Raw genomic sequence first — 24,251 nt, 5'->3', positions numbered from 1 at the left:
CTCAACGCCCTGCTGTTTGAGCTGAATGTTTGATAGGGGACTGTCGAGGAGGAAGGGTTAGTGCTGGTGGGGGGAACTGGGAGGAAATGGGGAGATGGGGGGGCGGGGGATGGGGCCAAAACAGGGACAGGGGGACTTCGGGCACTAGAAATGGTATCAAATTACAAGACTGTTTCTCAAGCATGTAAGGTTTAGCTGTGGTTCAGTTTATTTATCCCGACTCACTGTTGTTGCTACTTTTTTCTTTGTCCAAGAGGGCGGGGCCTATTTTTTAACAAGTCATTTAGCATACCTTTACTATTGGTTCCAGATGTTTGATTTGCACAGAGCATGAGAACAGCTAGCAAAAGAGCTAACAAAAGTAAAGCAAAGATCCTCAAGCAAGTTGCAGGGGAGGGGGCTGGGTGCTATGGGGACTCTGTGGAAGTGTGAATAGTTTAAGCGGATCCTGTGGTGTCTTCACTACTGGGAGAGCGGTTGTTGATTGATGGCCTTGCTGAGTGGTGGGGGCTTCGGGCCACTGAAATGGATTAATAACATTAACATAACAGTGGATCACACCTTCGTTTCGAGTATGATTATTCTGCTCAACAGTCTATCTCTATAAGCCTATTAAGGACCAGAGTGTCACAGCCTATTGTCCGCTATCACCTTTTATTGTGAGTAGGATTACTCCTCCCATCCAGACAGGGTTCACAGTTCAAGCAGACATGTTTAACTCAGTGAGAGCAAGGGATGAAGTAATGAGCATTGATCACTAAAGCATTTTCTGCAGTGCTATAACAGACATCACACACGCTGCAGCCCAGTTATAAACGATGATTGATGCAGGGGAATTGCTTATTTAATGGCTATATGCAAGTGTAAACATTGAGAGGTATTTGAAGAATGCTGCACGTAGTTTCTCTTTTTTAAAAATACACAACATCCCAACAAGACTCCATTCTCCTCCTTCCCTCCATCTGCCTGGCTCCCTCTTCTAAAGGGGTGGGGGTACAGAGGAAGGGTTAAAGTAACCAGCGGAAGATAGGGTGTAGGGCAGGGCCTCGGTGGGGGGGGGGGGGGCTATATAAAAACTGACAGAACACAAGTGGCGCTTTATCCACCCTGTCCCACTCTGGGTAAGAGGAAACCCTAAACTGCTCAGGCTTAACCAGCTTTAGCCTCTCTCTTTTCCTTTCCCTCTCTTTTCACTCCCACCCATCGGACGTGTGCGCGCTCAGGATGAGAATGGCAGCATCATCTGCAAAGAGACCAGAACAGCCCTGCAAAATGTTGGCTTTTGCTTTGCTACTCATCGCCTCACTTTTAAATGGTAAGTAGTAAAAAAGAAACAAAACAAAACAAAAAAAAAACGGTAAACTTCTCAGGGATTGTGTTGCTATCTACAATGGGAGAGGGAGGGCCAGCAGGGGTGGGGTTGGAGTAGAGAAGTGTTTGTTTGAATGGTCTTTGAGTTGAATCCAGGTTTTAACCCTACAACCCTTTTACTTGCTGGAATGCTAAAATACTTATCTTCACACTGAAAACCAATCTTTAACATATGAGGCTTTATGTGTTTTGAGAAGGGTTTGATAAAGATGTCCCCCCCCCCCCATGCTAAGAGAAAAACATTACTGTGGAGAATACCTCTGCAAACAAAGCAATCATTTTAGAGAGAGGGGTTTTTAATTTTGTGGAGGATTAGGGAAGTTTTAAATGATGATTTGAAGTTAAGATCCCTATTCTGAACTTAGCACTTTCCAGCTTTCTGCATGTTTTCATAAATGTTGTTTTTGCCTTTTACTGTTCAGTTTTGAATCATTTGTGAACTGTCTTCTGTTGCTATGCTTGCTATTTCATTGACCTGATTCCCATGATCTTCAAAGACATTGAGAAATGTGTGTATTTATATTTAGCTGGTTGTAATGTGAGGCCACTTGAAACGTGCATGAGAGGAGGGTGTGGAGTTTGGTTGTTAATGTGCATTTCAAATGTGGCTGTGCTGATATAGTAGGTGCTTTTAGAGAGGCATCAAGGATGACTGATGTTAAACTATGCGTAAAGGCGATATGGCTGAGATCCATATAAGAATGATTATAGCAATATAAAAATTGTTTACATCTCATGATATAATCTGATTTATTTATTTATCCTCTAAAAGCATTAGTCATCTACAGTACATTAACATCAATTTAAGCAATCCAAATTTGAATCATCAATTTTTTTAAGTATTCGTTGTTGAGTTTGAATCACTTATTCTCTATATATGATCACCATGATGAACTTTTTCATTGATTTCTATCAAGCAGAGGCAGAGGATACAGCATCTGAATTCAGTCTGAGTTTAAACTGAGTTTACATTAGTTAAAGCCAAGACAAAGTCAAAACTCATTCAAAAAGAAATCAAGACCTTAAAAACAGGACCAACTAAGGTAATGAGTGCAGTATATGTTTTTACAAATGTAAAAATACTGCTTGAATATTTCCATAAGCTCTCAGATGTAGATTAATTCAAACGTGGGATTTCAGTCCAGTTTAGCCCATAAACTGTCTGCTGTGGTAGGAAGAAAATTAAGAGATGAACCATGTGGAGAAAGATGAGCTGTCTCAAGCCAAGTTCTGATCAAAATAAACACAAGGCGAGTCCAGGATGTCAAAAAACAGAGCTGAGAATGACCTATAGCTTTTTTACCATTTGAAGTGCTCTCTGTTGTGGCTGGAAATGAACCACACACTAAACTGCTTAATTCAAACCTCCTGTCTTGTTCATGGGATATAGCTTATGGGGATGAGATCATCAGCAGTGAGAAGAAGTTATATCTGCTTTGGAAAAGAAAACTGCCTTGACATCATTTCAACCTATAGACTTTAAACCAGAGGCAGAAAAAGCTTTTATTTTGCTTTTGAGAAGAAAAAAAATCCATCTATTGATGCACACTGCAATGTTTATCTTCCCTGAAAAAAACAAAGCAACTGAAAACATGTGACAAACTGCAGTTGGGCCATATGTGTGTGTCAAAAAAGATGAATGGCAGTGGAGCAAATATCAGATTTCATGCAGATTGGAAACACAGCCAAGAAAAAGAAGACCACTTGAGTAAACTAGAGGGTAAAACATCTGCCTCTGGAGTCAGACAAAAATCCCTCTTGCTGAATTGTCTTGTCAATCTGGGTGATGGGAGCAGAGCAGAGTTATGCAAGTAGTGGAAAGATGGGCTTACTGAACAACTTTACTATGATGAGGTCACATCAGATTCACAGATGCTGGTGAGCGTAACGGTTACCCAGACAACCTGAAGGGGGGTCTGGGCAGCAGAGGCTAAACAGGAGATGATCAGAAACACTGGGGGAAAACCCCTGTTGAGGCTGTTTAGCAGACTTCTTTTGGAAAAGCGCTGAGAGGCGTGAGCTGAAGCAATGCACAGAGAAAGGAACATGCTTACATTAACTTTGTTGTCAGTGACATGACTGGAATGTCGCATGCTTGGAAGGTCTCAGTTTAAATATCTGAAAACTGTACTTACAAAGAATTTTCGTAATACGGTTTAAGCTCTGCCTGTGCTGTGAAGTGGTTTTAGGAGGTTCTCTAGTTAAGCAGGAACCCAGCCCAACCTTGCTGCAAACCCCAGAGCATGTAATTATGGAAATCATTGTTTGTGTTGTACCCATAGAAGTAACAGATGCACCAAAGAATCGTAGAAACAATGTCAACAACAGAGCTCTCAATCCTCTCACGAAGAAAATAGCACAGAGCAAGCCAATGGTGGAAAGTAGATATCTGGGTGTGCACATGCACGCACGCGGGTGCGCACACACACACACACACGCGATTTTTCACTTAGGATAGTGTTTTCCATCCTCTCCTAATAAGAGAAAGCTGCTTTTCCACTCAGCTCTTAACAGCTCCGTCTTTGAACTTTTTCCAGCCTGTATTTAATGTTTGTATTCACATACAATAAGTGCTGATATGGTAGAGCTAAACAAGCTGTTGTATCAAACATATGGTGCTGGGATGTGCCCTGATCTATAAATTAGATATATAGAAAGGAGAGGGATGTCAGGCTAGAGTATCAGATAGCATCACATACTGAAAAAAAACATAAATGAAAGCAATTGATGTTTTAAAGCAGAGAACAAATCTTTGCACATCGACTAAGTGCACTTCAGTTCAGCATCTTAATGGCCTATTATAGCCGTTTTTTCAATACCACCCTTGGATATGTGTGCAAGCAATTACTCTGGTAGATTTTTGAAAGATATAGAATGACTCAAATTCTTTCTGGATAAAATCAATGTTGAGCCCCCAAGCTATTGACAGCCACATATGCCTCACTCTGCAACAGGATCCCCTACAGTCTACCTGCGTACACTCAAAACAGACAGGCTCATTCAAGGTAAGGCACAAGGCAGTTAAACTGTAGTGGTCAATTGTGAGTGTGTGTGTGTGTTGGGGGTGGTGGGGGGGGATAGGGGCGAGGTGGGGTGATATAATGCTGCCAATTGAAAACAGATGTCATGTTTCCTGATTGTGGTCCCTAGAAACATGCATCATGCTCTCGATAAGGAGCTGCAGCGGCCTCAGGGTTGGGTTGGGTGATCACTGCAGCTGAGCAAACTTGGTTAAGTAAGTGCGGCTTCAAGTGCCTGATTGAAACCATGAGATCCAGTTGCTTTCCTGCCAAGAGAGGAGAATGGCCTAGGTTCTGCTATTAATCGCTGTGACAGGAACGACAGGGGTGGGGGCGCAGTGGGGTGGGTCAGCATAGTGGGGTCAGCAGTCTGTTGTTTCAAAGAGGGTAGAGTTGCAGAGCATGTTTAACCCTGAGGGACTGGGTTCCAATGTCACATTCTTCTGTGCGCTCTTAACTCTAAAATTTAGATTCTTTCAGAGCAGCAGGATATTAAAAAATGAGAGGACTCATTAAGAAAACAACACTGAATGAATGGTGCGTTCACTAATGCAGAATACTGTCTGGAAATGCCACAAGAGGAAACCACTTATGAGACTGAATAAGATGAGGAAAAATAACATTGCACATGTTTATTATAAATATAAACTTCTGATTAACTTTTGCAGCCACATTTGGAGGAAAGTGAATCCAAATTCAATTATAATAATTCTTTCTGCAGGTTCTTATAGTGCCATTTAAGAAATTACATAATTCAGAGGCCAGACTGACAAATTTCAAACGAAAAGGTATCACATAATCCATGTTGTGAGTGAGGAATGTTTGGGGCGGGCTGGAGGAGCTGTGCTCTTGGATTAAATTTCTATCCAAATGATGCCAGAGTGATGTCAAAGTGCCTATAAAGAGGGTTAGGGTTACAGTTAGTCAACGTGTCTAAGAGTCACGTTGACTAACCCTAATCCCTCTAAAGAGGCACTTTGACACTAGAAATTCGGGCCAGGTCCAAAGGAAGTAGAATGAGTAAAATTCCACTTGATGGCAGAAAAATTAAGCACGTTTGTGCTGTATAACATTATTCACAGTAAGTGTATGTATTGTGTTTTGCTCCATAGAAGGCACTTTACAGTTAAGAACACCTGCACTTCAATTACCTTATCAAAATCAAACTTAAATACTACTCTGAAAACATAATGGTTTCATAATTGGTTAATATTGGTGGCTGTTGACCTGATGGTGATCAACCAGAATGCAAGTATGACACTGGGGACTTCATGGGATTCATATCAATCATCATAACCAAAGATCCCACTCATTCAAGACAGTGGAACGCATTCATACACATGCTGTAGATAAATACACAAGGAATATTCACAGGAATATGTACTATAACCCTGAGAGAAAAGGGGCGGTGATATATCTTAAGAGTGTTTATAGAAGCCGTCTTAGCTGGACAGACTCTCACACACTCAGTCAGAACAGTTAAGACATCTCCATTCAGCTTCAAAACCAACAGAAAACTGGATTTTGGCACTGGTCGCAGCTGTCAACTTAATTTATAACATTCTAAGATAAATGAGTGTCTTCGTTTTACAAAAGCACTATACCATATGGTAACTGTAGCATTCTGTATGTGTCAGGAAGGGTTGGGACTTGTTGGTGGTCCACACACCGTTATCACCTCCCCATGCCCCATTACACAGCACAGGGTTTTTCTCAACAGATGGAAGGAGAGGCCAGGGGCTCCAGAGATATAAGGCCATATTTTTAGGGTTTGTCTCTACTGAAAATGTAGCACACGGCGTCTCTGGAAGCCAGGCTGGGACTAGAGGGTCTACCCAGTGAAAACATCCAACAGCTGTTTTATGTTTTACATATACAGATGAATAGGTGCATGCATTAGAAGAAGTAGAACAAACTTAGTAAATGAAGTACTCTACTTGTAGAGTTTTCAGACTTAAGGCCATTAAGAGAGGCACAAGAAGCACAAATGCAAAGTTATGTCATGAACACATGCGCCTTAATGCGGAAGTTGTGCATGTTTAGCCATGAGATACACCATGAAGCCTAAGAGACAGAAGGCATGCAAAGCTTTCTGGGGCCATGGGAGAGAAATGAGCTGTTAGCATATGACTCTTGGCGCGTTGTTTTATATTACACTATACGGTGTGGGAGGTGCGAAGGCCTGCATCTCACCTTGATAGATGCCTGGGATTAGCTATGCGTGACTGGGAGAGGGCTAGCATACAGGGAGAGCTGGGAGGAAGGAAGGCGTGGAACTGCAGGCTTCTTCCAAAGCCTGCTGCATTCCTCCATCCAGAGTCCCAAGAGATGGGGGGTGTGGGGTGGAGCATTCCCAGACCACAGCCGTCACTCAGAGCAATCTGGTGGGAAAATCTTCAAGACAGCAATGAAGTCAAGTCCCACGCTGTATAACATATGGAGTCAGGGCTGATTAGGATGACTGGGTTACGTTTATTGTGTTTGTGCAATAATGGCAAGACACGCGACCGATGACTGATGTTTTGGCCGCTTTGGAACATTACATAAAGAGAAGGAATGAAAGACAAGTCTGGGTGGACATATGTGGTGATGCAGGGCTCAAGGGTTGTGACCGTCTAAGCGTATATGTATACATTAGTGCAATTGTACAGTAAAATCACCTTTAGCTGTGGCTGCTGTTGAGTAAGTGAGTGGAGGGTGGAGGCCAGGAAGGCAGTAATGGGTTCAGAGGTCACACTGTGAGGAAGTGTGCTGGGGGCTGCAGAGAACACCGGAGACCCCACATTAATTACAGCGTGAAGGTACAGTTTATTCAGAGGAACTCCGCGTTGAACCAGGACAATCAAAACAAAACAATAAAAGACAGTCACTCAGATCATGCTGTTTCTGTGAATGTTGGTCATGAGAGGCAATTATATGCAGATGATTCATTCCATCTGGGCTCTGGTCTGTCAGGATAGTTTGTGTGAAATGAGTGATGGTGGGTCAGATGCTGGATAGAGTTGACTGGCTGTGTCAGCGGTGTCTGAAGCTTTAGGAAAATTATCGGGCAAGCTTTACAAAGAGGCATGAGGTGCCATGACATCATTAGCATATGACTATTAAAACACAGCTGCCTTTTACAGTAGAGATTTAAAATCCCCCCTTAATACTCCAAACTCAAAAATATGCTGTGTAAATGCTTTAAACTGCTTTAAATATTACCAGTGCTATTCTAGTCCTAGAGGAATAACAAAGTCCCTACCAGTAACTCAACACAATATTTCAAACAAATGTTCTATCAGAGACTGTTACTCAAAACTAAACATAGCAATCAGCAACAGTGTGTGTATCCTTAGACTTTTTATTTTACAACACCACTGACAAAGGTTTGACCATCTCGTCTGCTACAACTCACAGAATGACAGAAAGTGATCACAGAGTTTACATTTCACAGTACATTTCACATTTTAGCCTCTGCACTCTGCCACTCCTGTGTATCACATTTGTATGAGAAAACCTGATTTATGCCTGACCATCTCACCAATTGTGAACCTCGTCCTTTCCAGTAAAATAAACAAACAGACCACCCAGAGATGGAGGAGGGATGGCAGCTGTAGGCTACATGATGGGGAAGGAGTCTAAAAAAGACAAGGTTAGGGAGTCCTTGACCTGCTGCTGGTCCACGTCCACACTAACGCTCCTGATGGTAAACTAGAAACACCAAGCAGACTGAGATCTGGCACTAAATTTGGCAACATTCTGGCTCCATAGTGAAACTTGAGCATGTCTACAACTGAGCTATTATAGACTTGACATGGGTAGGGCAGCGACTGTATTTTCCCATTCAATTGAGACTCTCAGAAGGTGTAGAAGATTTTTTTCCCTTGCATTAATGCTGTATGACAGACAGCTGCAATGGACAGTTGCTAAAACTAAGCATGCTTGAAGACCTCCTTGGAGATTACGGCCCCACCTGCTAGCACAGCACACACAGCGTTTACTCAGTACTTGTGGCACCTGTCTGTCACATTGATTTATCTAAGGAAGTCAGTGCCCTTGTGTCACAGTGTCACCATTGTTTGAATATATGTGCCCCATGTGTGGAAACCTCAAGAAGTGACTGGAGACAGTGAGCCGGCCACTAGAAGACAACAGAGTGTAGCCAACATTACAGGAATGTTCCAATGACACTGAGTTTTCACCATTTTGCCAAGATCCTTAGAAACATTTAAACGGTCTGTAGCATGAATTAAGTGATCGTTTTGGTCTGTCCTACAGGAGCAGGTAATCCCCTCTTGTAACTGATGTGTACTATACTACATAAAGATGGCATTTTAATATCAGTAGTAGGAGTGTAGTAGGAGTTTAGCATGAGCAGAAGTTTTTTGGATTTTATACAACTATTAAATAAAAAAAACGAGGCAACAATTTATCGGATAAAATCACAAATGTGCAAACTTAAAACAAAGTCAAACATTTTGTTGCAGCACACTGCAATTAAAAAACAGAAATCAGTCACAAGCATAATCTGACAACCAGCGAGGAATGAGAAAGTGAGAGAAAGAGAGGTAATGAGATCTGCAGAGGTAAGACATTATGGGAATGTTTTGAGAATGAGGTAATGCTGTTGTTGTTAGAGCGAGAGATGGAGATCTGGGTAAGGAGAATGCATTCTGGTTATTCTGGTTCGACTTCTGGATCCTACGATTGCAATTTGACCTGAGCAAATTACAGCAATAATGACCCGAGGTCCACTAGTTCTGTGACTGCAGGGTGTGGTGGCATATTTTATAAATTAGCACAGAGAACCATGCCCTGAAAGTTATCCAGGTTATTACAAAACATTTACAACAGAAAGAACCTGACTAGAAAACCCCTATCAAGACTTTGATGTAGTACTGTAATTTATCGAGGACTCCTTCCCCAAAGTCATGAGGCTCCCTGAAAATGGAAAATGGTACAATAGCCTATTACATAATTCAAAAATTTGGAAAAAGTGATGTTTTCAAAGGAATCATTACCTGGCACCTTTCAGTAGCACATTTAATCAGGGCATTCAACGGTTTAACAGGGTTGATGGAAAATCATTCCACTAGCATTAATTTATTTCAGAAACTTATTTTGTATATCCTATTCATGCCCAACCTTAAGTGAGTCACTGTACCCACAGGATCTTTTGAAAAAAACTCAGAGTGAGGGAGATTGCATTTCAAAGTAAATGACTTCATGATGTGATCAATGGATAAGACAGCTTCAGTTATCCACTGCAATAAGATCTATTACCTAATCTTCCAGCAGCCTCTAGGGACACAGAAATCCTACAGTGAGCCCTCAGAAGAGCTCTCAACCACTGTATGAGTTCATGTGTTAAGGTGATAATTGACATTAAGACACCACACTGGTGAAAACTGTAGTCCATCTGAGCTACCTTACATTACAACTTTATTAAATCACTCCTGCAGAACGATAATGAGATGTGGGAAAATACCTCATGATTCTTCTGCGGAGCTGTACTTAAAACAACCTCTAGGAATGATACTTTTCTAAAAGTCACGATTCTTACCAGCTTAACAAGAACATGTCTTTTTTCCCTAAGACGCAACAGATCCCTAGGACAATCTGGTGTTGGGTATGAACACTTCTTTGCCTTCAAACAGTGATGAACTAAAACAGAAGCAAAATACAAAATGAAAAACTGCTCTCTAAAACATCAGCTCCATCCAGAGAAAACAGAGCTAGACAAACAGAGCTAGACATTTTTCTTCTGTTGATCTCTTATGATAGAGTGATCACAAATTTTCCACACAATTTACTAACATTGCTAGATGCCGATTATGAAAATATTCATAAATTCATGTCTCGCCGTTATTGGGAGCATGTAAAATGGCAAAGTTGCCTTGTGCAGCTTTGAAAGCATAAATGTATTCATTTTTGCTGAAGGCCATATGCATTGGAAGTCAAACTGTTGGTACTGCTGACCTGATCAAATTGCCAACATAATGCATATTAATTCAACACATCTCTAATGCCAGTGGGGTTTGTAGCATAGGCATAGAAAAATTAAACCAGCGCTGCAAACAGACAATTTCATAAAGCGGTTAAAAACTAAACAGAACTCTTTGATTTGATTGACAGTTCGTCAGTCTATCTAGTTCAAACTGAACCACTCTGCTCCACAGCACGTTTTTATCATAACAAACATTGTAAACTATATTGCACAAGTCTAGTGTCCAGTGTGTAGCTCACAGCATGTTTGCCATGGGACAACTGATTTCCCTGAGAAGCTCATTTGTCCCAGTGGGAGTGAGCATGAGGTCAGAGCTTTTGGCTGGCTCAGGTCTCGTACTGAAGGGTGGTTTATTTGCTCATGCTGTGCAGAGGAATTAGTCCACCAATGGCTTCTTAATTATAGACAGTTCCACAGCGTTGCACAGACTCATCGATTTGAGTTCATATTGTGAGAGTTGCTGTAATGTCCTACTGCACAGCACATCCATAAATTCAGATGCTGACAAAACTGATAAGAGTTACACTGTCACTAAGCTTTGTAAAACATAAGTAACTTTGTTGGTTTGAGATGGATCATTTGACCAATATCTTAAAATGATTTTAACTGTTTGCCACTGTTTTAATTACAGTATATGCTATTGCATCTAGAATTAGACAATATCAATGAGAACTTTTACCTGGTTTATAAACAAAGTGACATGGGGCTTTATTCTGGTTTTACAGCAGGAGTCGTGGCACAGGATGAGGAAGTTGTCACAGCAACTGCGACATCTGTGGAGACAGATGCATATGTAGGAGGAGACATGATTCCAAAGACAACTGAAGCTCCTGGTAAGAAACACTGACTATAAAAATATCTCATAGGTTTACGCTGTGGCTTGATTTGTCAGTGCAAAGAGCTGCACTGATGGGACTGATTCAAAGGGTAAAAATTAAGTCGATAAAATATCAACTTGTTTGACAGTCAGACTATGTACGTTAATTAAAATGCATTTGGGGTGAGTGAATTAACTAACAGAGTTCATGCATTAAAACCTCAGGCCCTTCCTCTGTTAATGTAACCAAACTCAACTATGTGCCCCTAGAGCAGTTCATGTTTCAATAGCACTATAACATTCGATTGATCCAACATTATAAAGGTTGTATGAACAAATGCAAGGCAGGCTAGAGCAACATCAAGTCCTAGATAAGCAGTACTGCACCAGATCAGCCTCATAAATTTGATCTCATTAACATACAATCCAGAATATCAACATTTTAAGTGTTACTAAGGCCCTGGGTTGCACAAATTGTTTGTGCTCATCACCTTATTTTGGCTGGATTGATAAAAATCACTTTTCAAAATAAAGTGTACAACAACCTCAAAGCATTCCCTGAAAACACAGCCTACCCATGTGTCCACATCAACTTTGAAATCAAACCCCAAAATACATATTCTACTGTTGCTAACACCTGAAAGTTGCGTGCTGTTTTCATATCTAACAAACTAAACATTTAAGATAAATTGCTTTTTCAGAGCCAGAGGATCCACAGGAACAAATCTTGGTTTTCCCTACTATGGAATCTGTAGAACCGCATGAACAGACTACAGCAGCAACAGCTACAGAGGAAACGGAAGAGACAGGAGACGTACACAATGAAAACAGCAGCCCTGCAGCTCCAGAGGAGGCAGCGGAAGAGGGAACTCAGTTCACAGTCGTGGCACATAGCGTCATACCCTTCATAGTGGAAGCAGAAACCCCAGCACCTATGCCTTCCAGAGGCGATGGCCCCAGGAACAAGCCAGTGGTAAGATGATATAAAGTAGTCCTTCAGATCACTTAGTCTGTCATAAAGTGATGTCAGTTATTTTAAATACAGAGCTCAGAATAACAGTCAGATGCAAGAATTTATACTGAATCAGCATCAATTAATATTTGTTTACTTTTTTTTTTGGAAGCAAAAACTTTTTTGTGCATCATATTTCAAATGTTTCAAATGATGCTAACATGTGACATATTTGCAAATGATTGTGCTTTAAGTAGAAAATGAAGAGTGGTACTACTTTTTGCATAAGAAAATGAGGGTGCATTTCATATTAATGAGAACTGCGTCTTCACAGGCCACCTTTTGTTTTCTCTTGTTTACAAATGCTGTCCTTCCAGACAAAATTTGGACACAAATTTGTATTGTATGATTTGCAGATACTCAATCGCACAACTAGTGGGACTCTTTGACTTCCTTTAGTTTTTCTGAGATGGTCAAACAAGTTTATTATCCACCCGAGTATGCTGTACTGTAGGTATACATTTGGATTTTCTCCTTGATCATTTTAAATAGAATCAAAACATAAATTAAAAAAAGATCTGTATAATAGAGAAAGAAGTCAGAAGTATTGATATCAAAATGTCCACCAGTAACATTCTGTGTATTGCAGCATGTTAAAAAGGCACTGACCACAAACCTAATAACTCAAGTATAATTTTGGCCGAAGCCGACGCCATACAGCAGTCCCGATCCTAATGGTGAGAAGAATTACAGAGTTTTGGTTTCTCTCTGCAGCCAGTGCCCGTGCCCGTTCCAGTGCCAGTGCCACAGGATGATGTTGTCTGTGTCCCCAAAGAGACGGTCCAGGACAAAAACGCTGTCAGTCTGAAACTCAAAGCCACCTCCAGCTGTGTAAGTTCAAAAAACATCTCCTTCTGTCTGTGTCTTATGTATCTGCTCATAAAGAATTTTAAAAATGTTTGTGAGACAGAACAGAAAGAAAAGGCTTAAATTTTAGTGGTTTTGCCGAGATGCAGAGAGGGCAGCATAGACTCTTGAAGGGGCCATATGACCCTGCAGGAGGTCAAAATATTGATGCACATACACACTTACACAAAAAAAAAAAAAACAGTGCTGGAAAGGAAAATAGTCTGCAGCTTTGTTTTGATGCCAGGCAAGTTGGCTGTCAGATTGCTAAACATGAGCACAGTAGGAAATTCTTCCCTGTTTAAGAGGCGGTGACAGCTGCCTATAAATCTGTGAAGCTAGAGAAAAACTGTGTCCATGCTTTTTAATGTCTACTTCTTTTATGAGAAGGAAAATCCAAAAGATTTCTGCTGCATCTCAGCCAGGGCATAGATTGAGCTGCGAGGGCAGAGGGAAGGGAGCACAGTGGGTAGGCTCACTGCTGCTGTAGAATGTGTAATGTATGGAGGCCTGAAGCGGCCGTGTGGGTGTGTGTGTGAGTGTGTGTGTGTGTGTGTGTGTGTGTGTGTGTGTGTGTGTGTGTGTGTTTGTGTTCAAAACCACAGATTCTTCAGCTTCCCAGGATAACAGCTTTGAGGTCAACAGGTACCACGGCTTTGAGGCCTGAACCCACTAGAAGTGATTTCCGCTTGCTACACCTCTCATAGCCTGAGCAGTAAATGCATTATTTAACCTTTATACGATGCATAAACAGCTGTAAGCTGCAAAATATACATCAGAGAGGTCCTGGTGTACTCAGACAAAGACATCAACCATACTCAACAAGCCCGAAATTACCATAAAATCTGTCTGAGATCTAAAATGAATTCTGTTTGAAACCAGGTTTGATGCTTGTTGCAATGTAATTTTAAAGAAATCATGGTTTAACCTAAATTGGTTTAAACTGCCATCCTATTTGCCTGTAAAGCAGGCTATCTAAATGTTTCTTAAACACATTATTATGTAATGTAACATTGTTAAATGTGGACAACTAAAGGACTGAGGAGGATCTGAAGGCTTTGACCCCTGTGTTGTTTGAGGAGTGGGATATTTGAGTAATGGCGTTTGGTATTTTTATCTGAGATACTGTATGAAAGGATGATAGATAGGATGATAGTAAATAAAGCAGGTCTAGGTTCATCTAGTGTCTCAATTTATGCAATTTTGGAGCTGCAGCAGCGAAATGACCAAAAGCAAATGTAACAATGCCTTAAAAAACACAGAGAGCTTCTTCAGGCAAAGATTACCAGACAGGGGTCACTGTGTCCTGCCCTACACGGTCTTGTAAGAAATTCTGCTGTCCACTCCTTAGCTGGGATCAAGGGCCTCTACAGTGTGGCAGACGCTTGGATCAGATTACATCAAGGAAAAGGACATGCACAAGGCTGTGATAGCCCTTATTGCGTTTTAGACAAAAAAGTTGAAGAAAGAGAGGGAGGGATTAGAGGAGTGGAAGATTCAAGGCAGTATTGAAGGTTTAGTATGTCGGGTTTAGAGCTACAGATTTGGGATTAGAAATGAATGTCACATTGTGGAATGTGTAATTTAGAATTTGATAAATGACACCACTCCTATGTTGAAATTAAAATGTTTTCACTACTAATTACCTTAAATTTTCTCTTTGCAGGAAGACACCAAAGTGAAGTTTGAAAGTGTTCTGCAGGAGCTGTGTGGTGAAGACTGTAAACTAGAGATCTACCAGGCAGACAACTCTGATGAAATCATTGTGTCCGGAAAGTATGTTGAAGGTCAGTACTTTACTTGTGGTAATTAACATGACTAAAAACAATAGTGACAAAACATATTGCTATACCTCATAAGTTTTCAAATGATAGTCAGAGTTTTTATCCTCTGATGAGCAGCCCTTGTTAAGGTCTTTAGGTTTTTCAAAGTAGAAATTTTAGTTCCCTCTAAACCTGCATTAATATCAGCTTCTTTACTCCTAACTTTAAAGGAAATATTTCTAAGTTTTGCTATTGCTACATAGCCAATGTTATTTACTTAGAAGTTTTGCCAAGCGCTTCATTGCATTTACAAGACAACAGGTGATAATACACCCTCTGAGCAGCGCTACTTCCTCAGGGAAGTCTGGACGCTACAGTGATGCAGAATTGGAAAATGACTAGCTGGTTAGCAGTAGAGAAAGGTCAGAAGGTCAGTAGAGAAAAATAACTTAGAAAGTAAAATAGACACAAAACAAGTTAACATTGGTGTTGCTTTCCATTGCTGGAGACAGCTCTTGGCGAATAAAATTTCACCTGGGAGTTATGGTTTTAGTTAAGTTGTATCTCCAACTCCACTTCTCTGTGAATAAAAATGTAGCCTACTATAACTGGAAAAACTTTTGTTTTTTAATTTGCAGCTGATGTTGCAGGCATGGCTAACAAGTTCAACAATGACAACATCAAAGATAAGGTAAAGTACCACTTATATTTTATTGTAGAAATGTACAATCTACACATGAATATTTATCTGTCCCACTTTTATTTTTAAATATAATAAAAATAAACAGGATTGCGATTATTCTCCAAGAGCACTGAGGTTTGTGACTTTGCTATGGGCATGGACTCAATGTCATATCCAGCCAAAATGGTAAATCATACCAAGCACAATAAATGTCCCATAAAATACACAGACTATAGCAAAAAGGTATATCCACTAGACTCAGCCACCTTCTATTTGCTGGTTGACTCATAATCGAACTAGATGGGAAAATACACTAGGCAGAAGAAAAACACTCCCGGAGTTATCCAAAGGCTTCAAGCTGCCAGGATGACAGTTTGTGTGACAAACAAAAATCCCACAAACAATCCATTTGTCAGCTGCAAAACATTTTTTCTAGTACCTTGGGGACAATCTCGGGTTATGGGTGTGTCTGTCTGTCTCTGTATTTGACGTACACTGCATTTCCCTCCTTACTCCACTGTACACCGCACAACCTTATTTACCAGTTTTTCAGGAAAACAGTCTCTCTTTATTATACTGTCTACAGTCTGCACATTGGCATATTTTTGTCGCTGCCTTAAAGCAAGAGGAAATACTACCAATTCTGTGGGTACAGTACGTCTTCATAAACAAAGCCTTTTGGGTGGAGTTGTTTTTGCTCACTTTCAGTTAAGATAGAGGAGACAGCAATAACCGGATTATGAAGGTGTCAAAACACATCTGCACTGAATCTATCTAATCTCTTCATGGCCCTGTTCAGACCTGGCATTAACATGTGTCATAGGTAACCGAGATCTCATCTTAGAGTGGACAGCTCTAAATAAGTCAGTTCACACATTAACATGCCACTCCACATGTCTCTCCCAGGTCTGAACAGAGTCCACGTGTGTCAGCTTCAGTTTGTACAGCTTGCTTGCACTATAGTTTTTGATTTAGTTTAGGCGCACAACGTGACCATTTGACGATTGTTATTTTGTTGTCAATATTGGTTTCAGACTGATGTGGAGGAAGCTGTTCCTCGCTGGGGAAAGAACTCTAAGTTGGTACTGGTTACCTTGCTACTAACTGGCCTGTTGCTGGCTGCACTGCTGGTAGCCGGTTATTACCTCAAGACCCACCGCAAGAACTCAAAAGGAGTGAGACTGGTGAGTAGATTAGAGGAGGTATTTCACACTGTTAATGCAAAGTGAGTGAAAATTCTGTTTTTGTTAAACATCAATGGTAACATTATTATTACATCATAGACACCATTATTATCATCTTGTTTAAGTTAAATTTAAATGGACTCATGAGGTCAACCCTTACAGAGTGTACTTACAGAAACCCTGGTTACATTAAAAGACATCCCACTTGAACCTTCATCTTCTTTCTATGTTGTATTTCCCTCTTCAGTGCTACTTTGTGTGTAAACAAAAGCATTATGGGCTGGCAGTAAAACAATCCCTTGTTGGCCGAACCTAAGATAATGTGGCCCCACAAAATTAAGCGCACTGCTGAAACTTTACACAGTGACTGTTTAATTAGAAAATAAGAGGTTAAATGTATGGTTAGCCTCCGGTCAATTCCTGACTCGAGGAGGACATGCTGGACTCCCATGTCTCTTAACTCAAAGCAGCATTAAGCTCAGTGTTTCCAATACATTGATTTATTTGTGGCAGCCTGCCACAATTTGATTGTCTATTTTTTTTTTCTACTATTTCAAATGGGTAAACTCTTATTTCATCATAGAGCTATGCGTGGTGCATTGCCCCTCTCTCTCCTTCTCACAAACACATTGACAACAGATCTGTCTGCCTTAGTTAACTAGCCATCGGGAGCACCGGGAGAAATCCCGCTGCATCAGTGGGCTGGTGGACCATCAAAAAATCCATGAAGTTTTTAACATTCCTGTCAATCTCTTTACCACCCCATGTATGTTCCTGTCATTCAGTGTGCTGCCTGCATGTGCTGGAACTGGGTTCACTGGCCAATTATAATATGTGATCAATCCTCACTGACCAGCCTGAGTCAGAGAGGGTTGTTATTTATTTGACACAGCGTGAAGCAATGAAACTGTAGATATTGTTCAGTTATTTGTCACAAAGTCATTTAAATTCTGCGGGAAACACTGAAGCTGTTTCAACTTCAACAGATGGTTCTACAGATGGTTTTAGTTTTCAATTTTTTCTGTAGAGCTCATGACATCATTTAAAAGTGTTTACATATGGTGGCACACCCACGCAATGGTTTACCTGAAACAACCAATAAGTTTCTGTCATAAGCATTAAATATCATCCACAAAGTCCTTGCTGGCAGACAGAGCACCTCACCAAGTCACTTACAAACGGTTAATATCTACAGATAGAAAGTAAAACAACAAGCTTGTTCACCTTTTGTTAACCTCTTATAAATACGAGAATTACCAACACCCTACTGAGTGCACACACAGCTGAAACCCATAAACCTCATTCATGAAGAATGCGTTTATTTATTTTTGAACACCACCCACAAAAACAAATCCATTCTCAATCACACACTTCCCTGCTTGTTTGCATGTTATATTTGCACAGAGTAACTTGTCTGCTTTAAACCTAGTGTGTTAAACTCCATAAACTCTGTTCTCAAGTCATGCCTCTGTACTCTCCTTAGGCGGAGTCTTTCCAGGTGGATGAGGAGAACCAAGCTAATACACTGGTGTCTGTGGCCCCCCTGCCCCAGGAGCCCCTTGACAAGCTCACTGCCAATGGAGAGTCTCCACCAGAAAATGGGACCAATCCCGCCCCCACCACTAACGGACACTCCCAGACCCAGACCCCTGTGGCTGACACTGAAATGTGAATCATGACACCCACCCACCTCCTCTTCTAACCATCACCCACTGGGACACACAATCCACAAGCCCCTCTGCTGCCTCAAAGACTGTCCACACACTGAGACAAACTAAACATGAATCCACCCAATAAGTTCATCTCCCCTCCTACTCTCCTCTTCTCCTTCCGGGACAATGATGACGACAATGATGAAGCTCATCACTATGACGATAATGACAATGCCTGTAATGTGAAAAGCTTGGGATGACTGGCCTTTGCTGGTGTCAAGAGGAGACTACAGACGCTGTGTTTGGGACTGAGACTGATCAGCAGGGCCCTGACTGGGATTTGTTAGCTGCCCTCACTTCAGTCTAGTAGAAATCATTGTAGAATCACCAAAATAATGCCAAATATGTGCTGTTGATCCATGACGAAGAAGCAGAGGATGCTCTATTATTTCAATCCACTTCTGTGGGGCAATGAAACCAATGAAGCCAGGCAGGTGAAAGGAGACCAGTTTCTGTGCTGTTGTAAAAAGGACTGATGCTCACTGCTTGATTGTTTTTTCTCTATGTGATTCAGGAAATGTTTTTTTTTTGTAACTTTACTATTTGCCTTAACTTCGTTAGACCTATAAAGTGTGAGATGGGCAAAAATAAGTGAAAAATAAGAGATACCCAAGTTTGAATTTATTGAAAGTTGGCTATATTTCTCATAAATTGTCAAACTGTAATAAAAATCTTACCAGTGCTAACATCTGTCGTAGAAAAAAAATAGAAACCAGTATTAGCAACATACAAAAATAGTTAGATAGCAAGCAGCAAGATTGATCTTTGGTTTTACTGAATAACATAATGAACAACTAAACCTTGATAACTACTGACCTTTGGTCAAAGTTTAATAAGGAAAGGTTTTTGTGTTGTGTGCAGTGATTTTCATAATGACATAATGTACAGTTTTTTTTTTTTAAAGCAACTTCAAATTTTTCATATTGTTTCCACTGTCTTTGGGAATTTCAAGTTTCAAGGCTGGTAAATAAAATCTCTACCATGAAATTCCAACACAACATGTGGCACGTTCAGCATTCCAAAGACTGCCTTTATCTCCTTGTTGATATAAAAAAAATTACATCAGTGGATCACAGTTACTAACAACGCGCACACACACACACGCGCGCGCGCGCGCGCGCGCGCACACACACACACACACACACACACACACACACACGCCTCTCTGAAGGGAATAACCAACTGAGCACTTAAGCACTAGCATGCAAATGCAACTGTCTCTTGCATAAGTAAGCTTTAAGTGGATTCACACGAGGGTACAGCTCTGGATGGTAAGTTTAGGATTATAAACACACATATATATATTTATACTGTATATCTAAGATCTATGGTCTCCTAAAGTTAACCCTAACCCATCATCTAAACATACAGCTGTTAAATACTACAGACTGTCTACAAAGCTCCTTTAAACTGTTAAAAACTTCAGCAAACACATCCTTTCATGCAAAGCAGCAGTCTCTTGGTCCCTGAAAACTAATTAACTAAAATTTGACTTACTGCAAGCAAACTATTCATGATTTTATCTCCACCCAAGGCAATGACAAATTAAATGAGCTTGTTTTAAAATAGACACTTGAACTTGATTATCACTTTCAAAATTTAATACAAGGTTCTTGTCTTAAATGAAGCAAATGTCAAAGATTTCAAAGAATAATGGAATTTAACACTCGTACAAGAAAATTCTATGATTACATGGTTAGATTACACAAAGTTTTCAGTCATGGTTTCTATTGAAATGCAAATCAATGTTTTGACTAAGACAGAGCAGAAAATCGCCTGCAGTGCTAAACACTGTAGTTTGAATGTTCATAGTGAAAAAGCAAATCTTTTATTCAAAACACACCATTAACAATGTGTTTCAGTGAAGCCATTGCAATAATGGTGATTCCTGAGTTGCGTGTACATTAGAGGGAGGAGACAAACCCAACAACAACAACAACAATTTTAAATATTTGTCGGTTTGAGGAGCTCTATGTTCATACATTATTTTGAAGCTTGTGCAAAACTTAATTATATTGTCTGAAGTTTATAGAATTGTAAAGAACCAATTTTATAACCTCAGTGACAAGAATTTAATGCAGATTGGTCATGTCTGATTGAGACCAGAAATAAGGCCAGTCTCAACACCAAAACCAATCCAATTAATAAGCTCTGTGCATCATGTATAGGAATAAAAAATTTTGAGCAAGTGAAAGATGCCAAGATTTCACATGCAGAGTGGAAGAAAAATAAACTATGTTAGAGTTTTGTGTCATAATCATTATCTGGTCTAAATGGGTAGGACAGAAGTTTGGGAATGACGTAAATATTTGGCAACAAAATAAAGACAACCTTCAGTTGATATTTCCCATTCAGCCTAAGTTGTGAACAGTTGAATGCCCTCAATTTGTATCATTACGCCTGTGTATGCTTTGCTGTGTATTTTCATAACAGCCTAGGATACACTCTGAATGGGTGCTTGCTGCTCCTTCAAGAGCCCTAAAGATCCTTGATAGGATGACATAATATCCACAGAAGGGAACCTCAACATCAAGTCAACATGAAGAAAAGTGCTATCAGGTTTCTCATTCTCACAGGTCTGTTCAAGGTGGTCCTGGGTGCCTTCTTTGGAAGGGATATTTATGTCCCTCTTAAAATGAATTGGTTAGAGGCCAGAAAGATTTGCAGAAGGTATTACGCTGATCTGTCTTCAATCAACAGCCAGGAGAAACAGGGAGAATTCTTCAAGATTGCAGGGTCAGAAAGGCTTCCTGATGCCTGGATTGGTCTCTACAAAGATGCAAAAGATACTTGGAAGTGGTCGGAAGGGAAAACTGCATCGTTCCTCAACTGGTCAAGACTGCAAAAGTCAAGTGATGACAACAGATGTGTGGTACAGAACAGAAATGGCTGGTAAAGAGGGAACTGTGAGATGGACAAATTCCCGTTCTACTGTTTTAACAGCAACCTGGTTTTGGTGACGGAAAACAAGACACGGGAGAAGGCGATGGAGCAGTGTCAGCGCCAGGACAGTGACCTGGTCAGCCTGCCCTCTGGATCCTGCTCTGGCTAAAACCCTGCATACTAGCAGGGAAGCCCAGAAGGGCCATGTGTGGATTGGCCTGCGCTACCTGGCTGGCAGCTGGCTTTGGGTGGACGGGGAAAAAATGGAGTACAAGGCCTGGAGCCAAGGGAAGACACAGCAGTGCCCAAACAGGGGTCACCACTGTGGGGCCCTCTCACTGGAGGGACAGCACTGGGACAGCCAGGACTGTGTCAACAAATTCAACTTCAATTAAATATATATATAATACTTAAGCATGTCCTGAAACATACTGTACACACTGCAATGTTTGACAAATGACAACTGACAAATGTATGACAGACCATATATTTATCCAAGGTATGTAAGCTGTTTTAAGTATGTTTTCTTTCCAAAATAATAGAGAATGATCTATAAATGTGAGGAAAAGATAGGATACCTTAGTTCCCTGAGCACCTTAGAAAATTATTTGTACTATAATCGATGCCTGATATTGATATATATCCATGTCTTTACAAACATATTAAGAGCTGAAATTACTATGACGTGATATTGATTCAACTGTAATTCTATGTTATGCATGTTACTGGTGAATTATTTTACATAAATACAGTAATCAAATAGTTTTATTCTGGGTCATTGCCTGCTTATCAGTCTTGTCATGTAGATATCTTGCAAATTTACATGTTCTATTGTATCAATTTACTAATTCTTAATGCAAGTAGTTATTAAATAGTTATCTAACTTTTGTTTTTAATTTAAAGAAGACACAATGAGTACAGTAAAGATTATAAATACTAAATGGTGGATGGATGTGTTGACAAAACAGAAGAGGTTTCCAGTTTGAAATCAATCGTCGTCCTAACATTAATTATTTAGTCTGGTGTACCATCCTAAATGAAAGATAGTCCCCCTCATACAGCATATATTTGCAGCATTTTCAACGTAATATTTGGATCTCCTTTATATCAAAATCAAAAATCGTCGGTATAAATCTGTATCTTAACAACAAACTACCAACAACAAGGAATTGTTGTTGTTACTGTCAGTAATGGTCCGCTGCTAGTGCCAGCAAGTATTTTTGTACAAAAAGACAATGACCTAAGTGGCTCCCAATGGCCATGAAAATTCAATCACACAGCACATGGTCACAAGGTCACCTTTCATTCTGCGTGTGGATACTCTGGAGAGGGAGTATGCGTGTGTAAAAAGTCTGACTCTGCATGTGTGTGTGTTAGAGTGTGTAGTTGGTGTAGCCACTGCAAATTAACCACTGATGTCATACTAGCTGATGTGACCTTTTTCAACCCTTGTTGTTACACTCTGACAGCCTATACATGCCTGCAGTAATGGTTCACTTACCAAGCCCACTGGGGTAGAGGCTACCACTGTCTGTACAGCTGCTGTAAAGCTGAGTAGATGCAAAGGTCAGCGTGGTGTTTGCCAATAGCAGCTTGGCAATGACTCCGAACAAGGCGTCATCACTCCATCACTGAAGATCATTCCTACAACAACAAATATCCCAATATGTGAAATGTCAGTGCTTTTACAATAACATCAAATATCTCATTTGTCACAAAATCAGGGCTACCATTTGGTCTCCATGGTTTACAGTTCTTCTTGAGCAATTATTTCTCCACTCATTTTGCATTCATATTTTCCTACACATTCCTACACAAATTTTGGGATCAATTTGCAGTTCAGTACTTTGCTCAAGGAAACTTTATACATATAGCCACTGCAAACATTTCTAGATGGAAATGATCAGATGCAGCTGTCAAACAATCCCAGACTTTCCAAACTCAGCCAAGCAGCCTAATCTATAAGCAGTAGTTGAAGAAGTATTCAAACCCTTTACTCAGGTAAAAGGATTTCAGCAAAGTTAAAGCCCTGCATTAAAGATCTTTCCTAAGCAAAAGTATGGACATATTGGTCACAAAATGTACACATGCCTTCAAAGCACTAGTACTCAAGGTCAGTAGTAGTCAAGGTATTGCAAGTAAAAACCTGAACCTGCAAACTAGTAATAGTAGCTTTCAAATGTTTGTATGTACAAGGGTAAAAAAGTACATTTTTACTGGGGTAGAGATGTAAAGTAACATAAATGGAAATATTCATGAGGAACACAATCATCTCATTGAATTTATATACTTTCCTCCAACACTCATAGGTACCTCCATGCAAGAGAGAATTTATTCACCAACAGTTTGACTGCATGGAAGAACAACCTGTGAAGATTCTGATTTAGTTAAAGCAAAACTTCAACTATGTGATAACTGTGTTTCCAGCAAAGCAGAATTGTTAAGACTGTATCTCCACCTACTGGCAGTCTTGTGTCATTTCAGCTATCAGATCAGGTTGATATCAAACAACCACATGGACTAACTAGTGCTTTCCTGATAAGTCCCGGAGAGACTATGTGAACCACTGCTGCAAAATCAAACTCATTGTGTGTTATTTTTGACATTAAAAAATTGAGTTTTCAATATGCTTGATGTTTAGACGGTTTGTCATGTAGGAACGTTGCTGCTAGGCAACTGTTAAAAGAGACGTTAGCTTGTTCTTTTTTCAAACATTTTGAGAGTTTTTGTGTTTTTTGCATTTGAAACCGAATTAAGACATTTTCATAGCGGTTTTCTGAAAATTGCTAGGCCCATCCTTCACGAGGCACCAGTTTAAACATACGTCTACTTACTTGAAAGACTGTAAGTTTGTGACCCCAAAGGAACGAAAACAAATGCAGTGAAAAACTGAAGTTTCTTTTTTTTTATCCTGGTCTCGGCAGTGATGTAACGCGAGTGACGTAACGTGACAATTACCGTAACGGACAGTA

General features: G+C 40.3%; 1 protein-coding gene, 1 long non-coding RNA gene and 1 pseudogene across 4 annotated transcripts in view; 2 read left to right on the top strand and 1 right to left on the bottom strand.

Annotated features, from left to right (window-relative positions):
• LOC147819361 (uncharacterized) overlaps positions 1-24,199 on the bottom strand; it is a 93,561-nt gene extending 69,362 nt beyond the window's left edge. For all 3 annotated transcript variants that reach the window (XR_015437002.1, XR_015437000.1, XR_015437001.1), the window contains exons 1-2: positions 24,114-24,199; positions 22,781-22,923 (exon numbers count right to left, since the gene is read on the bottom strand). This is a non-coding gene — a long non-coding RNA (uncharacterized LOC147819361). The remainder of the gene's footprint in view (positions 1-22,780; positions 22,924-24,113) is intronic.
• On the top strand, positions 1,101-19,394 carry LOC111652078 (hematopoietic progenitor cell antigen CD34). The gene is made up of 8 exons (XM_023402212.2): positions 1,101-1,315; positions 11,106-11,213; positions 11,899-12,170; positions 12,924-13,040; positions 14,722-14,842; positions 15,457-15,509; positions 16,535-16,684; positions 18,168-19,394. The coding sequence occupies exons 1-8, from the start codon at positions 1,225-1,227 to the stop codon at positions 18,354-18,356; spliced, it is 1,101 nt and encodes a 366-aa protein (XP_023257980.1). The 5' UTR covers positions 1,101-1,224; the 3' UTR covers positions 18,357-19,394.
• Positions 20,857-22,015, top strand: LOC147819362 (secretory phospholipase A2 receptor-like; annotated as a pseudogene).
• Positions 24,200-24,251: the final 52 nt, after the last annotated feature.

Source organism: Seriola lalandi, unplaced genomic scaffold (assembly GCF_002814215.2).
Source record: "Seriola lalandi dorsalis isolate HSWRI2012SDOR001 ecotype SW California unplaced genomic scaffold, Sedor1 jcf7180002053900, whole genome shotgun sequence".
NCBI lineage: Eukaryota > Metazoa > Chordata > Actinopteri > Carangiformes > Carangidae > Seriola > Seriola lalandi.
Note: the sequence above shows the minus strand (reverse complement) of the source record. Positions and strands in the feature narration are given on the sequence as shown.

Excerpts from the sequence above, each read along its gene's own strand:
- LOC111652078 (XM_023402212.2), top strand. The coding sequence starts at position 1,225 with ATGAGAATGGCAGCATCATCTGCAAAGAGACCAGAACAGCCCTGCAAA. Across the intron at positions 11,214-11,898 it reads AAAGACAACTGAAGCTCCTG|AGCCAGAGGATCCACAGGAA; the intron begins GTAAGAAACACT and ends TTGCTTTTTCAG. Across the intron at positions 14,843-15,456 it reads GTCCGGAAAGTATGTTGAAG|CTGATGTTGCAGGCATGGCT; the intron begins GTCAGTACTTTA and ends TTTAATTTGCAG.